The sequence below is a fragment of the Podarcis bocagei genome, assembly GCF_964188305.1.
Source record: "Podarcis bocagei genome assembly, chromosome: 4".
Classification (NCBI taxonomy): Eukaryota; Metazoa; Chordata; class Lepidosauria; order Squamata; family Lacertidae; genus Podarcis; species Podarcis bocagei.
The window spans coordinates 8,370,522-8,390,201 of NC_138128.1; the positions used below are offsets into that span (position 1 = coordinate 8,370,522).

General features: G+C 49.7%; 1 protein-coding gene across 3 annotated transcripts in view; it reads left to right on the forward strand.

Annotated features, from left to right (window-relative positions):
• Positions 1-18,887, forward strand: part of FAM131A (family with sequence similarity 131 member A) — a gene marked incomplete at its 5' end in the record, with an annotated part of 55,693 nt that extends 36,806 nt beyond the window's left edge. For all 3 annotated transcript variants that reach the window (XM_081190532.1, XM_081190531.1, XM_081190533.1), the window contains 3 exons: positions 2,874-3,056; positions 12,430-12,558; positions 17,967-18,887. In XM_081190532.1, coding sequence (XP_081046658.1) covers positions 2,874-3,056; positions 12,430-12,558; positions 17,967-18,493 — 839 coding nt within the window. In that variant the 3' untranslated portion in view covers positions 18,494-18,887. The remainder of the gene's footprint in view (positions 1-2,873; positions 3,057-12,429; positions 12,559-17,966) is intronic.
• Positions 18,888-19,680: the final 793 nt, after the last annotated feature.

Sequence of the window (19,680 nt, forward strand, 5' to 3'; positions counted from 1 at the left end):
TCAAGGTGGCATTGATGTTCACAACTGTGTGTCTCAAGAGACAATGGAGTGCGCCTCCTAAAGCGAAGTCAAGCCGCTGCATTAGCAGCAGTGCATTGATCTCCCCAGGCCACAAGCTTGAGCAGTGTGTATGAGGGTCCTGGGCTGCCCAGGTGACAAGACTCCCCTCTCAGCCTCACTTATTTGGCCCAAAGAAAAGCAGAGCAAGACGTTTGGCACCAGCTTGGCTACAGGAGTTGCTGGAAGGAGGCGTACAAGGCGCCACCCAACTGTCTTAGGGACTCCACTTCAAATTTGTGTGATTCAAATTTGCTTCTCCTGAAGATATCCCACAAGGCAGTGGAGGTTTAGGGTCAAAGTTTTCCTTCTCCTAGATGGGCTACCTTCCCAGATTGACAAGCCCCACCTGCCCCTCACTTCCCTCTACAGCATGTGCAGAAACTGCCTTCTTTACCATAGCTGTCTTTACCCGGGGGTGCAAGGGGTGCGGGGCACCCGGGTGCCAAATTCTGGGGGGCACCACGTGCCTGCCACTGAAGCCACCTAAGCTCTGAACTATCTACCTGTTATGAAATAATAAATAATTTTGATCAAGCTAGAAAAACAAAATACATATATACCTAGGTATTACCGAAATGTATACCTGCTGTTTCACTAAAGGGCTTTCGGCTTTGTGCGCTCATTTGCCAAAGACGCGCTGCACCAGCTGTGCTTGACTCAACGATGACACTTGTCATTCTCAACGGCGCTGTGCATGCAAAATTAACTCTTACATCATAATAAAAGTTAATTTGGGGGCTAAACTAAATTTGGGGGCGCTGTATGGAACTTTGCACCCTTGTGGCGCGTATGCTAAAGACTGCGCTGTTCTTGACTGTTGGACACACTCTTGATCACTGCTTTTTTATTCTCACAACAACCCTGTAAGGTTGGTTAGGCTGAGAGGTGGTGACTGGCCTCCTTGGCTAAGTGTGGATTTGAACCCTGTTCTCCCAGAGTCCTAGTCTGGCACTATAACCATTATACCACGCTGGCTGTACCACTCTCAGAACTGAAAAGGACAGGCGAGTTCCCAGTCAAATACGGGCACCCAAGTTAGTTCTGAATGTTATGGGGCCCCTTACAAATGTTGCTGAGAGTTTCAGCTCTGCATAGCTTGATTTCTCTGTTTTCTACGTCAATCAACCAAGGGCAAGTTGCGTGACAAAGAGCCGGTGAATTGTCAATGAGTGGAGTTCTCATGTTACATTATCCCGCCGATCATTACGTCTCAATGGATGTGCGAAGCTGCTATAATCAGTTATTGCAGATCACTGCCTCTTAAATACGCCCAAGATAATTATCCGGCAACGGAGAAGGCAAGCCAGGGAGGTGATACGCCAACTGTAGCTCGTCTGTCACCTATTACATGATAGCTGTCACTGGAACTGAATGTGTGACATCCCAAGTGGCAAACACTTTCAGAAGGGATGCGCACAGGCTATAAATTCCAAAGCGTAGCTCAAAGTCAGATTTTCATGGCTTGGGTTTGCTAAGCAAGGGAGCTGTAATCCTTCTCAGGCTGAATTGTGCAGCTCTGAGAGAGGCTTGGGTTACATGCGCAGCAGAATGAAGTGATCAGGGAGGGAGGCTGAGCTGTTCCCCTTCAGAGTGCATGGCCTGGACCAGCTTTTGCCCTCCAGGTGTTTGGGTCTACAAAATAGTCCGCCGTCAGAGGCAGCGTGCCTCTGAATACCAGCAGCTAGAAACCGCAGGCTAAGACCCTTCATGAAGGATTCCCACAGGGATCTGCTTGGTCACTGTTAGAACAGGATGCTGGACTACATGGGCCCCTGGCTCTCCGCAAGTTCCTATGCACAACTCCCATCAAGCCCAGCCAGCACGCTGCTGGGAGTTGGTGTCTTCTTAATTTTATCCAGGTGGATAGCTCAGCTGGTTAGAGTGTGGTGTTGATAACACCAAGGTTGCAGGTTTGATCCTGGTAAGGGACAGCTTCGTTTTCCTGCATTGCAGGGGGCCAGAGCAGATGAACCTTGGAGTCCCTTTCAACTCTACAATCCGTGATTCTATCATCTGCAGAGCACCAGACTGGTGAAGGCTGATGTGGATGATTGCATTATATTGAAAAGCAAAGACACACAACATAAAATTGCAGTCATACCTCATGTTATGTTTGCTTCAGGTTGCACGTTTTCAGGTTGCGTCCCACGGTGACCCGGAAGTACTGGAAAGGGTTACTTCTGGGTTTCGCAGCTTGCGCATCCACAGACACGCAAAATGACATCATGTGCATGCGCAGAAGCAGCTAATTGCGACCCGTGTGTGCACAGACGTGGGTTGCGTTCTTTTCAGGTTGCGAACGGGCCTCTGGAACAGATCCCGTTTGCAACCAGAGGTACCACTGTATTTAGAAATAATAACAATCCCTGAACTCTTCCCAGCTGCTTCTGCTGTTCCTAAAGTCGTGGATTGGGAAAGGCTCCAAGGGCTGGAGGGCGGGGCAAGGCAAGTGGAAAAAGCCATTGCCTGATGGACAGCAGAAAGTCTCTCTTTCACAACCACCCACCCACCCCAATGTGGGTTTCCTGCTGAAGGCCATTGCTGCATGTTTTGGGCAGGAGGGGATAGCTGGGATGATTTAACATGTGACGGAGCGTGACATCTAGTTGGCTCTTTTTATAAGGATGCCCTTTCAGCCGTTCCTTATCAGGTGCCTCTTCAGTCACGGGGTCTGGCTTCCACCCAAGGAGTGTGTGTCACGGTGTGTGCCAGCATCTCCATTTGCAGAATGGAGAGTTTCACCGCAAAGCGGAACCACGGATCACCTCAGCAGCTCCGGGGCATCCCCTCTAACCCTGCTTGCTCCATTGCAGGTATTTCACAGGTGGTGAAGGATCATGTGACCAAGCCCACGGCCATGGCTCAAGGCAGGGTGGCCCACCTCATCGAGTGGAAGGGCTGGTGCAAGCCCATGGACTCGCCGGTGGCTCTGGAAAGCACGTTCAACTCCTATTCGGACCTCAGCGAAGGAGAGCAGGAGGCCAGGTTTGCTGCAGGTAGGAACCATCTGGGAGAGAGGGGAAAGTAGGCAGCGAGGGGTGTGGTGTCAGATTGGGGATTTATCTGCTGTACGGACACAGAAATGATGTGCCTTTCTACCCTGAGGCTGCAAGGCAGGGAACACTCATAAAGAGAGCCTGCTGGATCAGGCCAATGGCCCGTCTTGTGCAGCATCTTGTTCTGACAGTGGTCAACCAGAAGCCCATGGGAGTTGCAAGTAGGACTTGCAACCTATCCTGTACTGTGCAGAGGAGGGTGACCAAGACAATCAAGGGTCTGGAAACCAAGCCTGATGAGGAACGGTTGAGGGAGTTGGGTATGTTTAGCCTGGGAAAGAAGAGACTGGGAAGAGATATGATAGCCACCTTCAAATATCTCAAGGGCTGTCGCATGGAGGATGGAGCAAGATGGTTTTCTCCTGCTCCGGAACCAATGGCTTCCAATTACAAGAAAGGAGATTCCAACTTAACTTTCTGACAGTAAGAGCTGTTCAACAGTGGAATGGACTCCCTCGGAAGGTTGTGGACTCCCCTTTGTTTTCTAAGCAGAGGATGGATAGCCATCCGTCAGAGCTGTGATCCTTGCATTGCAGTGGGTTGGGCCAGATAACCCTCAGGGTCCCTTCCAATTAAACAGTTCTGTGGTCAGGGGAAGGCCAGGCAGAGATAAGACTTCCAATGCACAATCTGCAGCCTTAAAGTGCACTCCTGATTATGCCTTGTAAGGGAGGCCTGCCATCATCAACTGTCAGTTGATTGGCACTCACTTCATGCCCACTGGGATGGGCTGAGTTGGAGTACAGTGGACGCTTGGGTTGCGAACGTGATGCGTGCAGGATGCACGTTTGCAACCCACAGCATTTGCAACCCGCAGTGGCGCATCTGCCCACGCGCAGGTTGCGATTCAGTGCTTCTGCGCATGGACGACCACCGAAACCCAGAAGTAACCCATTCCGGTACTTCCGGGTTTCGGCAGTCCGTAACCTGAAAAAGCACAACCTGAAGCGTCTGTAACCCGAGGTATGACTGTACTCCGTAGCCAGCCAATCCCAGCAGAAAGCAGAGCTTGAACTTGGCATCTGTCAGCTGGTCAGCACTAACTCCAAGCCCAACTTGACTGGACTTGGCTCTTCCTTTGTGGCCCAGCTTGCTGTTCACCAAAGAAAAAATGAGTCCCCTGAAGCCATAGTGACCTCAGGTCAAAATGGCTTTGCTGGGGAAAGGGCAGGATCTCGCCCACTGGCTGGATCCAGTCCCCACCCCTGGTACATAGGATTATGATGAGCAGGTAATCACAAGGGGGTAGGGGGTAGGGAGAGTGGAGAAAGGCCAGTGTAAGCTTGCTTGTGCAAGTCCTTCTCCGCCCAACCTAAATGCCAATTTGTACACTGCGGACGGGAGATTTTCCTGCTTCTCTGTTGGCCAAACCCCAGGAGCCATGGACACAGCACAATCAAAATGTCTGTCTGCTTTGGAGAGAAATACATAACGCCACATTTTGGCACCAGGCAATGCTGCTGACTGTGCACCAAAACCCCGCCTCCGTCCACTCAGAACCCTCAATTCAGTCCGCTGTTTTCCAGATCATTTTCAAAGCAATTTCTCCATGCATGCGTAGGGACATTTCTGCTAGCCTATCTCAGGGAGCAAAGGTTTTAAAAGTGGGTTGGTGGCGCTACAGGGAGGGGTGCCTCAGGGCCGACGTTCGACAAGCTGTGCCGGCCCTAGGTGCGACAGCTGCTGTGCCATCCCAGCTGCCCCCTTGATGCCACCTCCTGTGCCAGCAGCGGAGGCCGGCTCTGTCCTTGTAGGAGCTCAGCCGAATGCAAGGCCAGGAGCTGAGTCACCCAAAGGATCCGGGAACCAGGGGGAAAGAGGCGGCGAGAGGGAACAATTAGCTCCCTCTCACCCGCTGCCCCTCTTCATTCATCCTGAGAGCTCTGCCCTTCGAGGGCCTGGCAAAGCAGAGTAATCATCCCAAACAACAGAGCGGTCGTCTTCCTGCCCGCAAAGTCCCGACTTTGGGAACAAAAGGACTGTCACATGACATGACTGTCACCCAAGCGCCTGGCCTGCCTTGGGGGCTGAGCTGTTCACTTTCTGACAGCCAGGGAGAGACAGGCGTGGGGTAGGATAAACAGTGACAGATAAGATTGCTGCCAGAGCAACTCAGCTCCACTGTCCTGCCTTTGAAAGAGCTCGTGTTTTCTAGAGGAGGGTTGACCACAGAACCACCCCTGGGGAAGCTCTTCTCCCTGAATTTGCTCGTCCTTTTGGGAGGCCGCCAGCATGGGCATAATTACCCCTTTGCCATAAGGCCAATATCTCCCTCTGAAGATGAAAGAAACAGCCATGTCATGAACCTCGGTGTCATCCAATGCACCCTGAAACCAAGGAGGGGTTGCAGGATAGTGATGGAGGAAGAATCAAGGCTGCTGACGAGTCAAGGCTGCTGCTGCTGAGTCAAGGAAGCATCTTCTAAGGTGAAACGGTCCTTGCAATCTCCAGTAAAAAGCCACAGGTCAGGAATAGCTCGCAGAGAACATTTTCGCTAATGTACCACTTTTCCTGGGTCGCGTCAAGCCAAGGGCATTGATGTCAGGCCCAGGTCATGTTGGTATGCCAATGGGCCTATGAGGAGTGATGCCAACTCAGACCCATATCACTTCAATTGGATTTGAGCTGGCCAGCTTACAGAGAGGCATGGTGAAACGAACTGGGATGCTCAAAGTTAGTTAGACCCTGGGCTTTGCTGTGATTTATTCTTAGAATCACAGAAGGGACCCCAAGGGTCATGTAGTCCAGTTCCCTGCAATGCAGGAGTCTCTACTAAAGCATCCATGACAGATGGCCATCCAACCTCTGCTTTAAAATCTCCAAGGAAGGAGAGCCCACCATCACTGTCGAACAGCTCTTACTGTCAGAAAGTTCTTCCTGATGTTGAGTCGGAATCTCCTTTCTTGTAACTTGAAGCCATTGGTTCTGGTCCTACCCTCCAGAGCAGGAGAACACAAGCTTGCTCCATCTTCCATGCTACAGCCCTTGAGATATTTGAAGATAGCTATCCTGTCTCCTCTCCTTCCTTGGAACTCATGCTCTCTGGTCTTGTGCTGTGCCTTTGTCATTGACAGTGGAAGAGCCCTGCTGGATGAGACCCAAAGCTCATCTAGTCCAATATTCAGTTTCCCACTGTGGCCATCCAAATGCCTCCTGGAAAGACCACAAGCAAGAGATGAAGACAATAGCGCTCTCTACCACCCTGGTGTCCAGAGTCATGTGCCTCTGATCCTGGTGGTGTTGTGACTAGTGGCCACTGATGGACATCTTCTACCACATGCATCTAGTTCAGGGATTCCTGAACTTGGGTCTCCAGCTGCTATTGGACTACAACGCCCATTATCTCCAGCTCCCAGGACCAGTGGTTGGAGAGGATGGGAGTTGTAGTGCAAAAACAGCTGGAAATCCATGTTTTGGAAATCCTGATCTAATTAATACTACCAGAGAGCCAAGGTGGCCAGCATTCCTGTTCCTCAGGGACATGGGTGGCTCTGTGGTCTAAATAACTGAGCCTCTTGGGCTTGCCGATCAGAAGGTCAGCAATTCAAATCTGTGTGACGGGGTGAGCTCCCGTTGCTCTGTCTCAGCTCCTGCCAACCTAGCAGTTCAAAAGCATACCAGTGCAAGTATATTAAATAGGTACTGCTGTGGCAGGAAGGTAAACAGTGTTTCCATGAACTCTGGCTTCCATCACGGTGTTCCAATGTGCCAGAAGCAGTTTAGTCATGCTGGCCACATGACCTGGAAAGCTGTCTGTGGCCAAAGCCGGCTCCCTCAGCCTGAAGCGAGATGAGCGCCGCACGCCATATACGCCTTTGACTGGACTCAACCGTCCAGGGGTCCTTTACCTTTACCTTACTCTATTTCTCACTCATAATAGTTAGATGTTCTTCTCCCTTAGTTTTGCCACAAGCTGCACCTGCTTAGAATCCTGCAAGAATTTAATGCAGAGCAGCCTTCTCCTCCTCTGAATCTGCTGGTCACCTACTTCTGCCTCCATCAGTGGTGAATTGCTGTGTGTCCTTCAGTCATAGCTTGGGCTCTGATTCAATCTGAGCTTCACAGGCAACTCTGAGCTAATTGTAATGGTTGGAGCCTGAAGCTGGGAGTATCTGCCTATCCCCACCCCTCCTCCTTTCCCCCCCTAGGAGGTGACGCACACAGGCAGCTGCAGCCCCAAATTAGCCACCCCCAGGCCCCCATTTAACAACAAGCGTGGCTGCTTTCTGACAAGTAAAATTAACAGATATCCAGCTCAGTCCAGTTGTGTGCTCCAGACTCTTGAGGGTCCTGCAAATGACTCATGTTTGCAAAAAGAGATGTGCCCAGGTTGTGTGAGCTGACTCCAATGGGCAGTCTGCACATGTTCCGAGCTGGTGGGGAGAGGGTGGGGCTTGGCTGAGGGATCAATGGCTGCTAGTATTTATAGCTACATACTAACTCCAGGATCAGAGGCAACTCACTTGCACCCCCTGCCTCCTCTGGACACATCAGTCTCTGCCCCTCAAAATCCGTTTATTGGCAGGAAATATCAGACTCAGTTGCTGCCCCCCTCTCCTCCCCACCAAGAGTGAGACCCTAATCTAATAAATAAACAAATCTTTTATTTGCAATAAGACATGTAAATTAGGTAGTGCCATGCTAACTTTCCTGATTTGCACAATTTACCCAGCCGAGATTGGGGCTTTTTTCAGCTGCGCCTTGGGCCATGTGTAATCTAAAACGCGAACATATTTGAAGGTGATGAATATGTGAAAATCGCTTGGCAAGGTGAACAGGGAGGGTTTCCTCTGAGACTGTTGACAACTTGTCTAAATTAACCTTGGGATAATAATCTCCCTTCTGGGAATTTTCTTGGGAATAGGGTTAGCAGATGGCAACTTGGAGATCCTATCTACTTCCTTAAATATTCAAATGTGCAAGAGGATACAAAGGCAGCTCCTTGCATACCTTCCCTCCCTGGACCTGTTCCAGCCCTCCCTAACCTTCGCCAGCTGCCTGGAGCACACAAGTCTTGCTTATTAAAGCATAGATGGACGAGGAAGGCCAGGTGAGAGGCCCAAGGAGGGAGCAGGTGTAGGAAGCTGCAAGCTGCCTTCTTCCCTCTTTGCACCACAGAATGTAAAGGTATTTGCATGTGATCTGCCCACCACCTGGCAAGTCAAATGGGTGGATGGAGGAGGTGTAAGCCTTTTGGTTTCTGCTGCCACACCATACGGACTAGAACTGTGCTCCGGAATCTTGCATTCGTAATGAATTCATGTTCCTAGAATCATAGAACTGCAGAGTTGGGAGGTACCCCAAAGCCAATCTAGACCAACCCCTTGCAGTGCAGGAATTACAGCTAAATTATGAAATTGTCATCCAGCCTCTCCAAGGAAGGAGAGTCCACCACCTCCCAGTCCGTTTCACTGTCAAACCGCTCTTACCGTTAGAATGCTCTTCCTAATGTTTCATCGGAATCTCCTTTCTTGTAATTTGCTGATCAGAAGGTCGGCGGTTCAAATCCGTGTGACGGGGTGAGCTCCCGTTGCTCTGTCCCAGCTCCTGCCAACCTAGCAATTTGAAAGCACACCAGTGCAAGTAGATATATAGGTACCACTGTGGCGAGAAAGGTAAACGGCGTTTCCGTGCGCTCTGGTTTCCATCACGTTCTGTTGTGCCAGAAGTGGTTTAATCATGCTGGCCACATGACCGAGAAGGCTGTCTGTAGACAACTGGCTCCCTTGGCTTGAAAGCGAGATGAGCGCCGCAACCCCATAGTCACCTTTGACTGGACGTAACCGTCCAGGGGTCCTTTACCTTTACCTTTTTTACTATGTTCCCTTCCAGCTCTACTGTTCTATGGTTCTTTGATACCACCCCCCCCCCCCTTTTTAGGGCCTTCTCTTTCACACAGAGTCATGGATGCTCTCCAGAATTTGGCACTCCAATGGTTAACAAGGACAATAAAAAAGATAAATCAAAAGTAAATGTTATTGTATCAAAGGGGAATTAGCATACTTATTAAGGAATACACGGAGCAGATGTTAATTGACACAAGCCCTTCCTAAAACAGCGCTCTTAACAATAGGCTAACGAGTTGCGGCTAATCATACAAGCTGTCAGTTCTAAAAGCATGCCTGAAAACAGCAGAAAAAATTAGGATGCAGTCAAATTGGTCAGAGGAAAGAGGTAAGGGGGGCGGAAGAAGGATGCTGATTGAAACTAGAAGAACGAGGTTTGGCTCAACTGGTGAAGGTGGAAATGAATGCTGCTTGCTTTAGAAAAAGAAAGCAGGAGGAAGGAAGTTCCATGGGTGGTTTTCTGAGGTCCTGGCAAACGTTTTAAGGCAAGAATCGGAAAGAAGGCAACTAGAAGAGAATAGGCTTGGGAGCAAAGAATGGGGAATTTTTGGACAAAACAGCTGAGAAAGAAGAGGAAAGCACAATGAAGGGAAGAGAGAGAAGGTCATCCCAAGAAAGAGGTGACTGATTGGGCTTGAAAGCAGAAGATAGAAGATGTGGAGGGAGGGAGAGTTCGACCAGCTGATGGACTTTCCAGAGAGGAAGGGGCAGAGGGAGTTAGTGCCTGTCCTTATTTTGAGGAGGGCAGCTCTTCAACAACAGAAAGTGACAGGGAAGGGAGGATTGGGGCTCATCCACACTTTCCCCTGACATATACTTTTTTTTTTTATTATATAATTTTTATTCTGATCTTACCTGCTAAACTGAGGCTTCCTTAAGCAAAAATCTCCACTCAGATTTTCTACACTTCTTGTAAGGTCCAATTCAGTAGTTCAGACTGGATTTTCTCAAGGCACAGACATGAAATAACAACAAAAGCTTTTGGACCCAGGGAATTAATTGATACACTATATGATCAAATTCTGGGTCAAGCAAAAGTGTGGATGAGCCACGAGAAAACTGTGTGTGAGAGGTGGGGGGGGGGGTCAATAGAAGAATTCTTGTGCAGAGGAATGTGGCTTCTTGGGGATCTGAAAGATTCCTCGTTGCTAAGGTGAAAAGAATCGCAAAGAATCTCAAGTGGTGCTTAAAAATTAAGTGGCATTCCACTAAATTTTATTCAAAGTAGACCCATTGAAATTAATGAGCATGACTAAGTACGGTCCATTCATTTCACAAGACCTGCTCTAAGGGGGAAAAATTACTCGAAGGTCACCCAAAGGCTACAAAAACTGCCTTTCCTGGCTCTCAGGGTCCAGAAAGGTGTGATTATAAGAGGTGTGAATCTGAGAATAAACTGCCCTAAAATACCCAGTGATCATGCCTCTTCCTCACGTACCCAGAATACATATATATATATATATATATATATATATATATATATATATATATATATATATATATTCGGCTAGAGCAATGCTTCTGGATAAATTCCAGGTGGGAAACTTAAGGCCTGATTTCTCAACTTAGTAGGTTTTCCAGAGGGGCCCAGTACACCAGGGATTAAGAGAGGCAGTGTGGTGCAGTGGTCTGAGTGTCCGACTAGGGCCCAGGAGTTCAAATCCTCACTCTGCCATGAAGCTGCCAAATCTTCCTTTTTTGCCAAAGGCTCCCATGCCTTTAAGAGCTGCACAAAAGGGAAAGAACCAACAGGTGCTGAAGACACAAGACCTACCCACTCTGGAAGAATGGCAGACGAAGGTGATAGACTACATGGGACTGGCTGAAATGACTGGCAGAATCCGTGACCAGGGGAAAGAGACGGCGGAAGAAGATTGGATGAAATTTAAAATTTATCTTAAGAAATATTGTAAAATTAATGAGTGCTAAAATGTTGCGGTTATAGAAAATAGGGGATTACAGCTGTAAAAGATTAAGTAAAAGAAAAGAATAAGGAAAAATTAGATAAAATCAAGGGGGAGGATTTGCTGAAACAAATTTGGGAATTGGGATGCAGAAAGGGGAGGTACGGGGAAGTCGGCGAAGTAAGTTTTAAGAAAAAAAGGATTCGAAATTATACATGTTTGTTTTTGTGTGTGTATGTTTGTATTGTGTATTGTGTGTGTTCTTATAATTTGTGAAAATCTAATAAACATTTATAAAAAAAAGAACCAACAGGTGCTTGTTCTATATTTGCAGCTCTGTGAGATTAGAAAGCTGCAATGCTTAAGGGCACCTCCCTCCAGAAAGAAGTTGGCAGTAGTGCCTGGAACGTAGTGGGTTTGGTTGTGGAACATATTCCTAATGTCACTGAGCCTTTTGACAGCTGTTTGGTAGCCTAAGATTCATTGAATCCTAGTAGTAATAGTAATAATTTATTATTACGGTCAGAGACCAGTTCAAGAAGCACAACTGAGACTGCTTTCACAAGAATGAAATAGACATTTAAAACAGTATACAATAACATCTTATAGATTAAAATTAAAATACAGTGGTACCTCAGATTAAGAACTTAATTCATTCTGGAGGTCCGTTCTTAACCTGAAACTGTTCTTAACTTGAAGCACCACTTTAGCTAATGGGGCCTCCTGCTGCCGCTGCGCCACAATTTCTGTTCTCATCCTGAAGCAAAGTTCTTAACCCAAGGTACTATTTCTGGGTTAGTGGGGTCTATAACCTGAAGCGTCTGTAACCTGAAGTGTCTGTAACCTGAAGCGTCTGTAACCCAAGGTACCACTGTAGCTGTATGAACACAAAAGGACCTAAGGTTAAACTAACATGCAAATTGCCCCTGGGACGCCCAGGAGGCTGGCTACGGCAGTTTTCATAGCCATCTATTTGTTCCAGGGGTTTTTCTACACCTACAAATCTGCACGCAGAATCTAGCGACCATCCGGACCACCTTGTGATTTTTGCCTAAGAGGAGAAAATTTAGTTTAGGCTTGTTTGGAAGGTCAGCAAGCCTCACCAGATGGGGGTCGATGGTATCTCTACATGCCTCATCGTAAAAAGGACATCTAAAAAACAAGTGTTCAGGGTTTCCTATTTCCCCTAATGGGCAGGCGCAAAGTCTCTGAGCGTACGGGACTTTTCCAAAAGATCCTTCCAGAACCAGCGAGGGCAGAGCCGAACATCTGGCAAGAGTAAAGGCCCTTCTTGCATTTCTGGATACGAGGAAATGGAGGTATGCTGCCGGGACAGCAACATATCTCTTGTGTTGTGCAATTATTGAACCATAGAATAACTCACAGCAAATTCAGGAGGGGCATTTTATCCCACTCAACACTGTATCCCTATGACTGGGAGAACCTCAAATTTCTGCCTGTCATGCACAGCAGTCCCTCTTGCCAAGGACGTTTTGTGGGATGCACTGTTACCCTCAGGCTCTGTCTCTCTTCCCCTGACTGACATCTCACCCTCCTTCCTAGGTGTGGCCGAACAATTTGCCATTGCCGAAGCCAAGCTGAGGGCCTGGTCTTCAGTGGATGGCGATGATTCCAACGACGAGTCCTACGATGAAGATTTTGCCACTTCCACTGACACAACACAACCAGCTGGTGAGTGTGTGGGGGGGTGTCATAGCCAGTTGCACCCAGCAGGGCGTCCACATGGCAGAGTCCCTTATGGACACTCCAACCCCCCCCTCATATTTCAAGGTGGGGAGGGAGAAGCATATATCACATCCCCCTCAACTGTCCTGATAAAACCGAGAAGTCCTGTTTCTTCGCGTGAGAGCATGGCAGCCATTTTGGGCACTGCGCTCTCATATGGCCTTGCACCAAAAAACCCCATTTTCCCCCCAGAGACCCAAAATGTTCATTTTTAGGCGGTGGCCTCAGAAAAAAACACCTCTTTTGGGGTCATGATCTCATGTGGGTCATACGACTCACCCCAGAAGATAGCATCCTGGTTTTTCACCACAACATGTCAGAGGGTATGACATCAGGGACTTACAGCATGAAACCTATGGCCCTCTACATGCTGCTGGACTTCAGCTCCCATCATTCCTGACTGCTGGCCATGCTGGCTGTGGCTGATGGGAGTTGGAGTCCAACAACTTCTGGATCCCAATCCCTGGGGTGGTTGTTGCCCATGTGAGCTGGTAGGGCAGAAGGCAGGGAGCACAACCGTTGGTGATCCCAAACCGATGATGGTGGAGGCAACCATTTCTTCATTCTCCTCCCTGCTGCTGAGTTGTACAAGGGCAACCCTGAGACTGAGGGGGAGGCAGGGCCGTCTTAAGCATATCTGGCACCGTGGTGCAAAGATCCCTCTGGTGCCTCCTCCCTTTCCAAGAATTTAGAACTCGGGGCCCAACTCGCGGACCACCTTGTAGCCCCGGGAGCCACCACCCACAGAAGATGCCACCAATGTGGTGGATGCTGCGCGGCTGGCCAGACTGCTGGAACCCCACTCTCGCTTACAAGGCTCCGGGGTGCTCCTCCTCCTCCACTGCTTGACAATGACAGCCCACTGCCAGCACTCTCGCTGCTGCCCAGTGGCCTGAGGGCCTGAGGAGCAGGAGCCGGTTGCCACGCCATCGTCTGTGCCCCGGGAAGTGGGGGGACGGCGGGCACCAGTGACATGGAGGAGGCCCCTTGGGAGCCACTCCTGCCACTGCCGCTGCTTCCTCAGACGACAATGACAGCGGCTCAGTGGGCAGTGGCTGAGGGGATTCCCACGGTCGAGGGAGAGGAGGTGGTGGCAGACGAGGAGGAGGAGGCGGCAGAGTCAAGGAGTGGCTCCTCATCTGAAGCAGCCCGTGCCTCTGCCGCCGAGTGCTTGTGAGAGCAGCACAAGTAGCATCAGCAGTGCCAATGTGCCCGCCCGCAGAGGGGGGTGGGCCAAGGAGGGTAGGAAGGAAAGATGGTTGGCAGGGCACAGCTGGCAGTGTGCAGGGAAGGGGAGGCTGCCGGCAAAGCTGCGCAGCTCCCCCACTCACTGGGGTGGCCGTGTCCTGGTGCAACAAGCCACTAAGCCCTATGGGAAAGATGGCTCTGGGAGGAGGGGGCAGGCAGGCTGGGACACCCTCTGGACTAGCTCTAAGAAGGCAGGAAGATGGGGAAATGGCTGAGGGCAGACGGAGATTACTAGGGCAGCATCCTATTTGCCCTAATGCACCAACTGCTGCCTGGTGTGCATGTTGACATGTGGTGCCACACCTTGAATGCTGAGTCAGATCTCCCAGGAAAGTCCCAAATGGCGCAAGCAAAGTAGTTTCTGCCACAACTTGTCTCTCGGCTCTGGCACTAGGAAATCAGATGTGTTACGGAACACACAAGCCCTGTGGCCAGCAGTTGTGGCTGATCCCCATGGAAAAGCCTCTCCTGTGGTCTTGGAGCTGCAACCCTCTTCCTCCAGCCTCACCCCTTTAGTACTATCACCTTCCACTTTGGTTAAATCCCTCCTTGGATCAAACAGATATGATGTCTTCTTATTTAATCCAGGAGGAGAGTACCTCTGAGCATTTAAGGAGTACCTTTCCTCTTGTCACAGAGCAAATGCACTTAAAATTAGGGAGCAGGCTTTCCACTCAGTGACAGGAGTTGCAAAAAATGAAGCAAAACCTCCCCACTAGTTAACAGCACTCTGAGGAAACAGCCCCCCATTATTATTATTTTTACAATTTCCCATAGGCACTCTGTACTCTGTACTGCTCTTCCCAACTTATCCTCCATGGATCTACATGCATTGCATTGCGTGTGGTGTGATTTTGGGTGTTGGGGGGGGGCATTCCACCTCCTGGAATTTGCAGAGCAGCTACACTTTGCCCCATGCAATCCAGCACCTCTCCTAACTCTTAAAATAATCTCATTCCAGTGTCAGGGCAGGTGGAGGGATTGTGGCCATTAGTTAGTGAACTGAAAAGTGAGAAAAGATAGGTTGAACAAGAGGGTAAAATTTATTGTGCATCACAGCTAAGGAGCAAATGTAATCAAAAGATACAGGCAGTCACCATGGACAAGAGAGACCCCATTACCGTGGACCTCTGTTTAAGGACTTAGAGAAACCACATGGGAATATGGGGCTAAAGAAAAAAAGTCTACTGCGCCTCTTCAACATCAGGATAAAGGGAGGGAAGAAAGAAAATGAAGGAAAGAGGGTGGTTTGGGAGTCACCCTCCAACATTGGGTAAAAAAATATATTTCACTATTGAAAGGACCCTCGAAAGGCTAACAAGGAAGGCAAGTGTGAACAGATGCTCTCAGGAGAACTGGAATCTTTTCTTTCCCTTCATTTATTTAGAAACACAACCTGAATTCAATGTAACTGAGATGAAAACCTTCAACATAATAGCAGTCTAAAAGAATCAAACTCCTTGTGATCTTCCACAAATCTGAGGTCAGGCAGCCTCTTCCATTCTTCCAAGGAAGACATGCACACCCACTCCCATGTCATCCAAAGCTGTGGTTCCCAATTAGCTAAGTACTGCAGACACCCGGTTTTTCAAAAGCCAAGCCATGGACCCCCTACTTTTGAACATTTTGATAACTCGATGGTAGTTTTTGTTACGTGAATGGTGCCGTGGACCCCTTGGAGTCCCCACTAGTTGGGAACCACTGCATTAAAGAATGTCTTTCAGGTGGCCCAACTGCGATTCTGCAATCAGTTCTTGAGCTATTACAATAGTAAGGAAATGGGTTTTTCGGGTTTAGCAAGATCACTTGGGTGCCACTTGAACTCAGCTGCAAGATTGTGCCAATATTGGGGCACTAGAAGACCAAACTCAAGGTCTTGAAAAATGGTGCTGGGAGGTGCTTCATTTTGTTACATCTTCTAGCAACATTTTCTTCTGCCTTCAACCTGATGCAGAAGCCTAGGCAGGAAATCAACGTGCCTCAAACATCCCATGTCTGGCCTTGCAAGTGGGTGAACCAAAGTGGGCGTCTTCTGTCTCCAAGTGAGGGAGGTTCATAATTAGGTGTAGCAGATAGAAATGGCAGTCTGTAACAGCTCCCTTCTTGCAAAAATGGCAGCCCGAACAGAGAGGGGTTCGCAAACGTAGCACGATTACTAGATGGTGCTTGTGCCTAAGGTACAGCTGGAGGATGTTTTCAAAAGTTATGACTTTGGGGTGTTTTCAACTGTTACGTTTGTTTTTAGAATGTTGCTATAGAATTCATTTTGCTTAAGTTGTGTGTCTGTTTGTCGCCCTGGGCTCCTTTGGGAAGAAAGACAGGATATACAGCAAAAGTAAAATGTAATAACAAAGAAGCAGCAGCCACTGAATTGCTCAGATATATGAACGTCCCAGTTGGCGTGCTCTGGGCTGTGCCAGCCTCAGCCACCGTGTTTCCATTTGAACACTGGCTAAGATTGAAAGACAAAATTGCCTTTGCAGAAAGGGGGCATCGCTCTCTGTCCCCATATATTGTCTGTTTGGCTACTGGCCTTCCTCACCTGCTGTTTCTTGCTTAGCCCTTGGCATGGTGCCACGGGTCGCAGGGCCTTCTGCGCCCACGGAGAGCCCGCCAGCTGGCACCCGTGTGTTGGCAGAGTGTGTAATCTGCGTCCTTCTTGCGCAGACAAAAGCTCCCTTTTTCCTACAATTAACTGCCGACGAATCGGGCTCTATTTGCATATCAAAGAAAGTCAGTGGTAATCTGCGGTGCGGCATCTAAAGAAAGTTCTAATTACTCCTCTGTATAATTAGAATGAGTGGGCAATGGAGAGGAGGAGGAGGAGGAGGCATAGATGGAAAAGTTACCTCTCTCCAGTTGCAGGAATGAACGTCACAGGGGTAGCCAAGGCAGAGAGCCACCTGCTCTCCCACGATGGGGAGGGCTACTGTAAGCCCTGCTAAAGTGTATGTGTGTGTTTTTAATGGCGCTGTGGGTTAAACCACAGAGCCTAGGACTTGCCAATCAGAAGGTTGGCGGTTCGAATCCCCGCGATGGGGTGAGCTCCTATTGCTCGGTCCCTGCTCCTGCCAACCTAGCAGTTCGAAAGCACACCAAAGTGCAAGTAGATAAATAGGTACCACTCTGATGGGAAGGTAAACGGCGTTTCCGTGCGCTGCTCTGGTTCGCCAGAAGCGGCTTAGTCATGCTGGCCACGCTGTCTGTGGGCAAATGCCGGCTCCCTCGGCCAGTAAAGCGAGATGAGCGCCGCAACACCAGAATCGGTCACGACTGGACCTAATGGTCAGGGGTCCCTTTACCTTTACCTTTAGCTAGCTTGCTGCAAATTTTGGGAAACTGAACGGGCTCAAAAAGTTTTCAGGGTGAACTGTCTCCCCCAAATTCACATTGATGATATGGGGCAGAGCAGCACCATTTGTGTTGGGATATGATTAGATGCTAGGAGACGATATATTTGTTAGATATTATCCTTCCCTCCTCATGTTTGTGAGTTCAGCAGAGTGCCACCCCTTTGCAGCTTAAAAGGAAAGCTTAGATAGGCTAGTTTTAGCCTTTTAGTTTTAATAATCCAGGATGCTTTGAGACAGACTGGATTTTCCTGGTATTTCCTTCTTTCCTCACCCTTAAAACTATAATCACTCACAAAAAAGGTAACAATAACAATCACTCACCAGCAATACATTTTAAAGAGTAACAGACACAGCAGCTTCGTTCAGGCAGGCTGAAAATAGTGATTGAGTTACTAAGGCAAACTTAAATCTAGCTTAAAAATGGAGTCTGAGCTGGAGCTCAGACTTGCAGTCGTTCTCACATTGTAGGCATGTTGGAGTTGAGTTAGGAAGACAATGCGTTCGGGCAGGGAAAAGCATAAACAGCTACGCCTTCTTCCTGCCAGGGCACAAAGGGAAATGTTCTCACCAAGTTCTCTCTAGCAATTTTACAGAAAAGGCCAGGCATCTTCACTTGGCCTCAAGTGGCCGATAACCAGGTGCAAAACGCGCCTGGCGCCTGGCTAATTTCGAACACTGCTTTGGACCTTGGGGCCCGTCCCCTGTGTCCCTTGAATGCCGCGCTGCTCACGCCCTCCCATTGCTGTGTTGCAGATGCCACGAGCCAGCTGCCCCCCAGCACGCTGCTGAAGGGTTTCCTGCACAGCCGCTTGTGCCAGCTGAATGCCCGCCAAGGCTCCTGCGACCCAGAGAGCGACTCCTCCCAGACCACCATCTCTCCGGAGACCTTGTGCTCCAGCCTCTGCAGCCTGGAGGACAGCCTCCTCCTCAAGGAGCTGGGCTCGCCCTCAGAACTGGCCGCCAAGCTGCTGGGCTCCATGTCAGGCGAGGAGGAGCTCCTCCTCTCCAAGTTGCCCCCACAGACAGCCGGGGAATGTGCCTTCCGGAGCCTAGCACAGCTCGAGTGCCTGGACTCAATGTACTCCATGTCCTTCACGGAGTCCTGCCTCTCGCCCACCGAAGACGAGGGCATCCCTTGCAAGGACTACAAGGGTCACGAGGACAGCTGCCAGGTCCGGAGGAAAGTGTCCGATGTGGCCTCTTCAGGCGTGGTCTCCCTGGACGACAACGAAGAGGAGGAGGAGGAGGAAGAGCAAGAGGAAGAGACCGGCGAGCAGTGAGACCCGCTCTCGCCGCGGCATGCTTCACCTGTCATTTTTCTGTCCTGCTCCGTGGCATCCGCCCTCGACCGTGCTCCGTGGCCCGCCTGTCATCCTGGAGCGGGGGCTCCCCCTTCCCTCACCGGGTGGCGGCCTGGCTGTCTGCAGGGCAGGGGGAGGCGGGGTGGTAAGCCGACCAGCACCCCCTGCCCTGCCCTCCTGCCTTCACCTCCACTGTGCCATCTGATCCAACCATTGAAGCCTGAGGGGGGCCTCTCCCACGCGTGGCTCCGTGGATTTTGCCTGCTGCATTTTCTCTCTCTTTCTCTCGTGGTCTGTTTCGTTTTCTTTGCATGAGAATGTCTTGAGGGTGGGGTTGGGGTTGGGGGAAGAATCAAGCAAAGCGACAGAACAAAAGCAACAACGGGGCAGCTGGACAACCCCCCCACCCGCCCACCCCCCGAATCCAGGGCCTGTTGGGAGCATGCTGTGCTCTCCCCGATCTCAGTGCCCCCACCCAGGGTTGGTGTGGGGGGGGGGGAGAGAAGAGGCCCGTCTCATGCTGTCCAAGTGGCATGGCTAAACTGTGATGACGACGACCCTTAAGACAATTTAAGTAATATATATATCTATAAATATATATGTATATCTCCGCGCCTGACCCCTTCCCCTTCCAACTTCTCTGGCTCGAGGTTGAAGGGCTGAAACAGAATGTGGAATGCAATGGATGCTTGATTTGTTATGCCTTTTTATATATATAAAAAGAAAAAAAGAAAAAAAATCCACACTGGCCCAAATGGACACTTCTCGGCTTTTACTGTCTTGAATTTTATACTATGGACCCGCCGGGGAAAAGAAGAGTTAAGGAGGGAGCAGGGTATTACGAGGTGGGGGGGCAGGGCTTGCTATGCGCTCCTCTTCCCCCCTACTCCCTTCCTTGGGAAGAAGCCGGGAGCATGGCAGGGCGTCGGTGGGAGCAGCCAGTCCTCCCACCCCAGATCTTTTCTATATTTTTGTATGTGTATGTGTGTGTGTGTGCGTGCGTGTGTGTGTCTGTGTTGCTGTCATCCTCGCGGGCATTGCTCTTCCTCCTGTGGACGGGTTTTCTAAGGGGTCCGCCGCTCCCTCCAAGCTTTCATCCTGGACAGCCCGGGGTGGAAAAATACTGTGATCCTCATCCCACCTCTTCTCTGCCCCTTAGCAGTTCA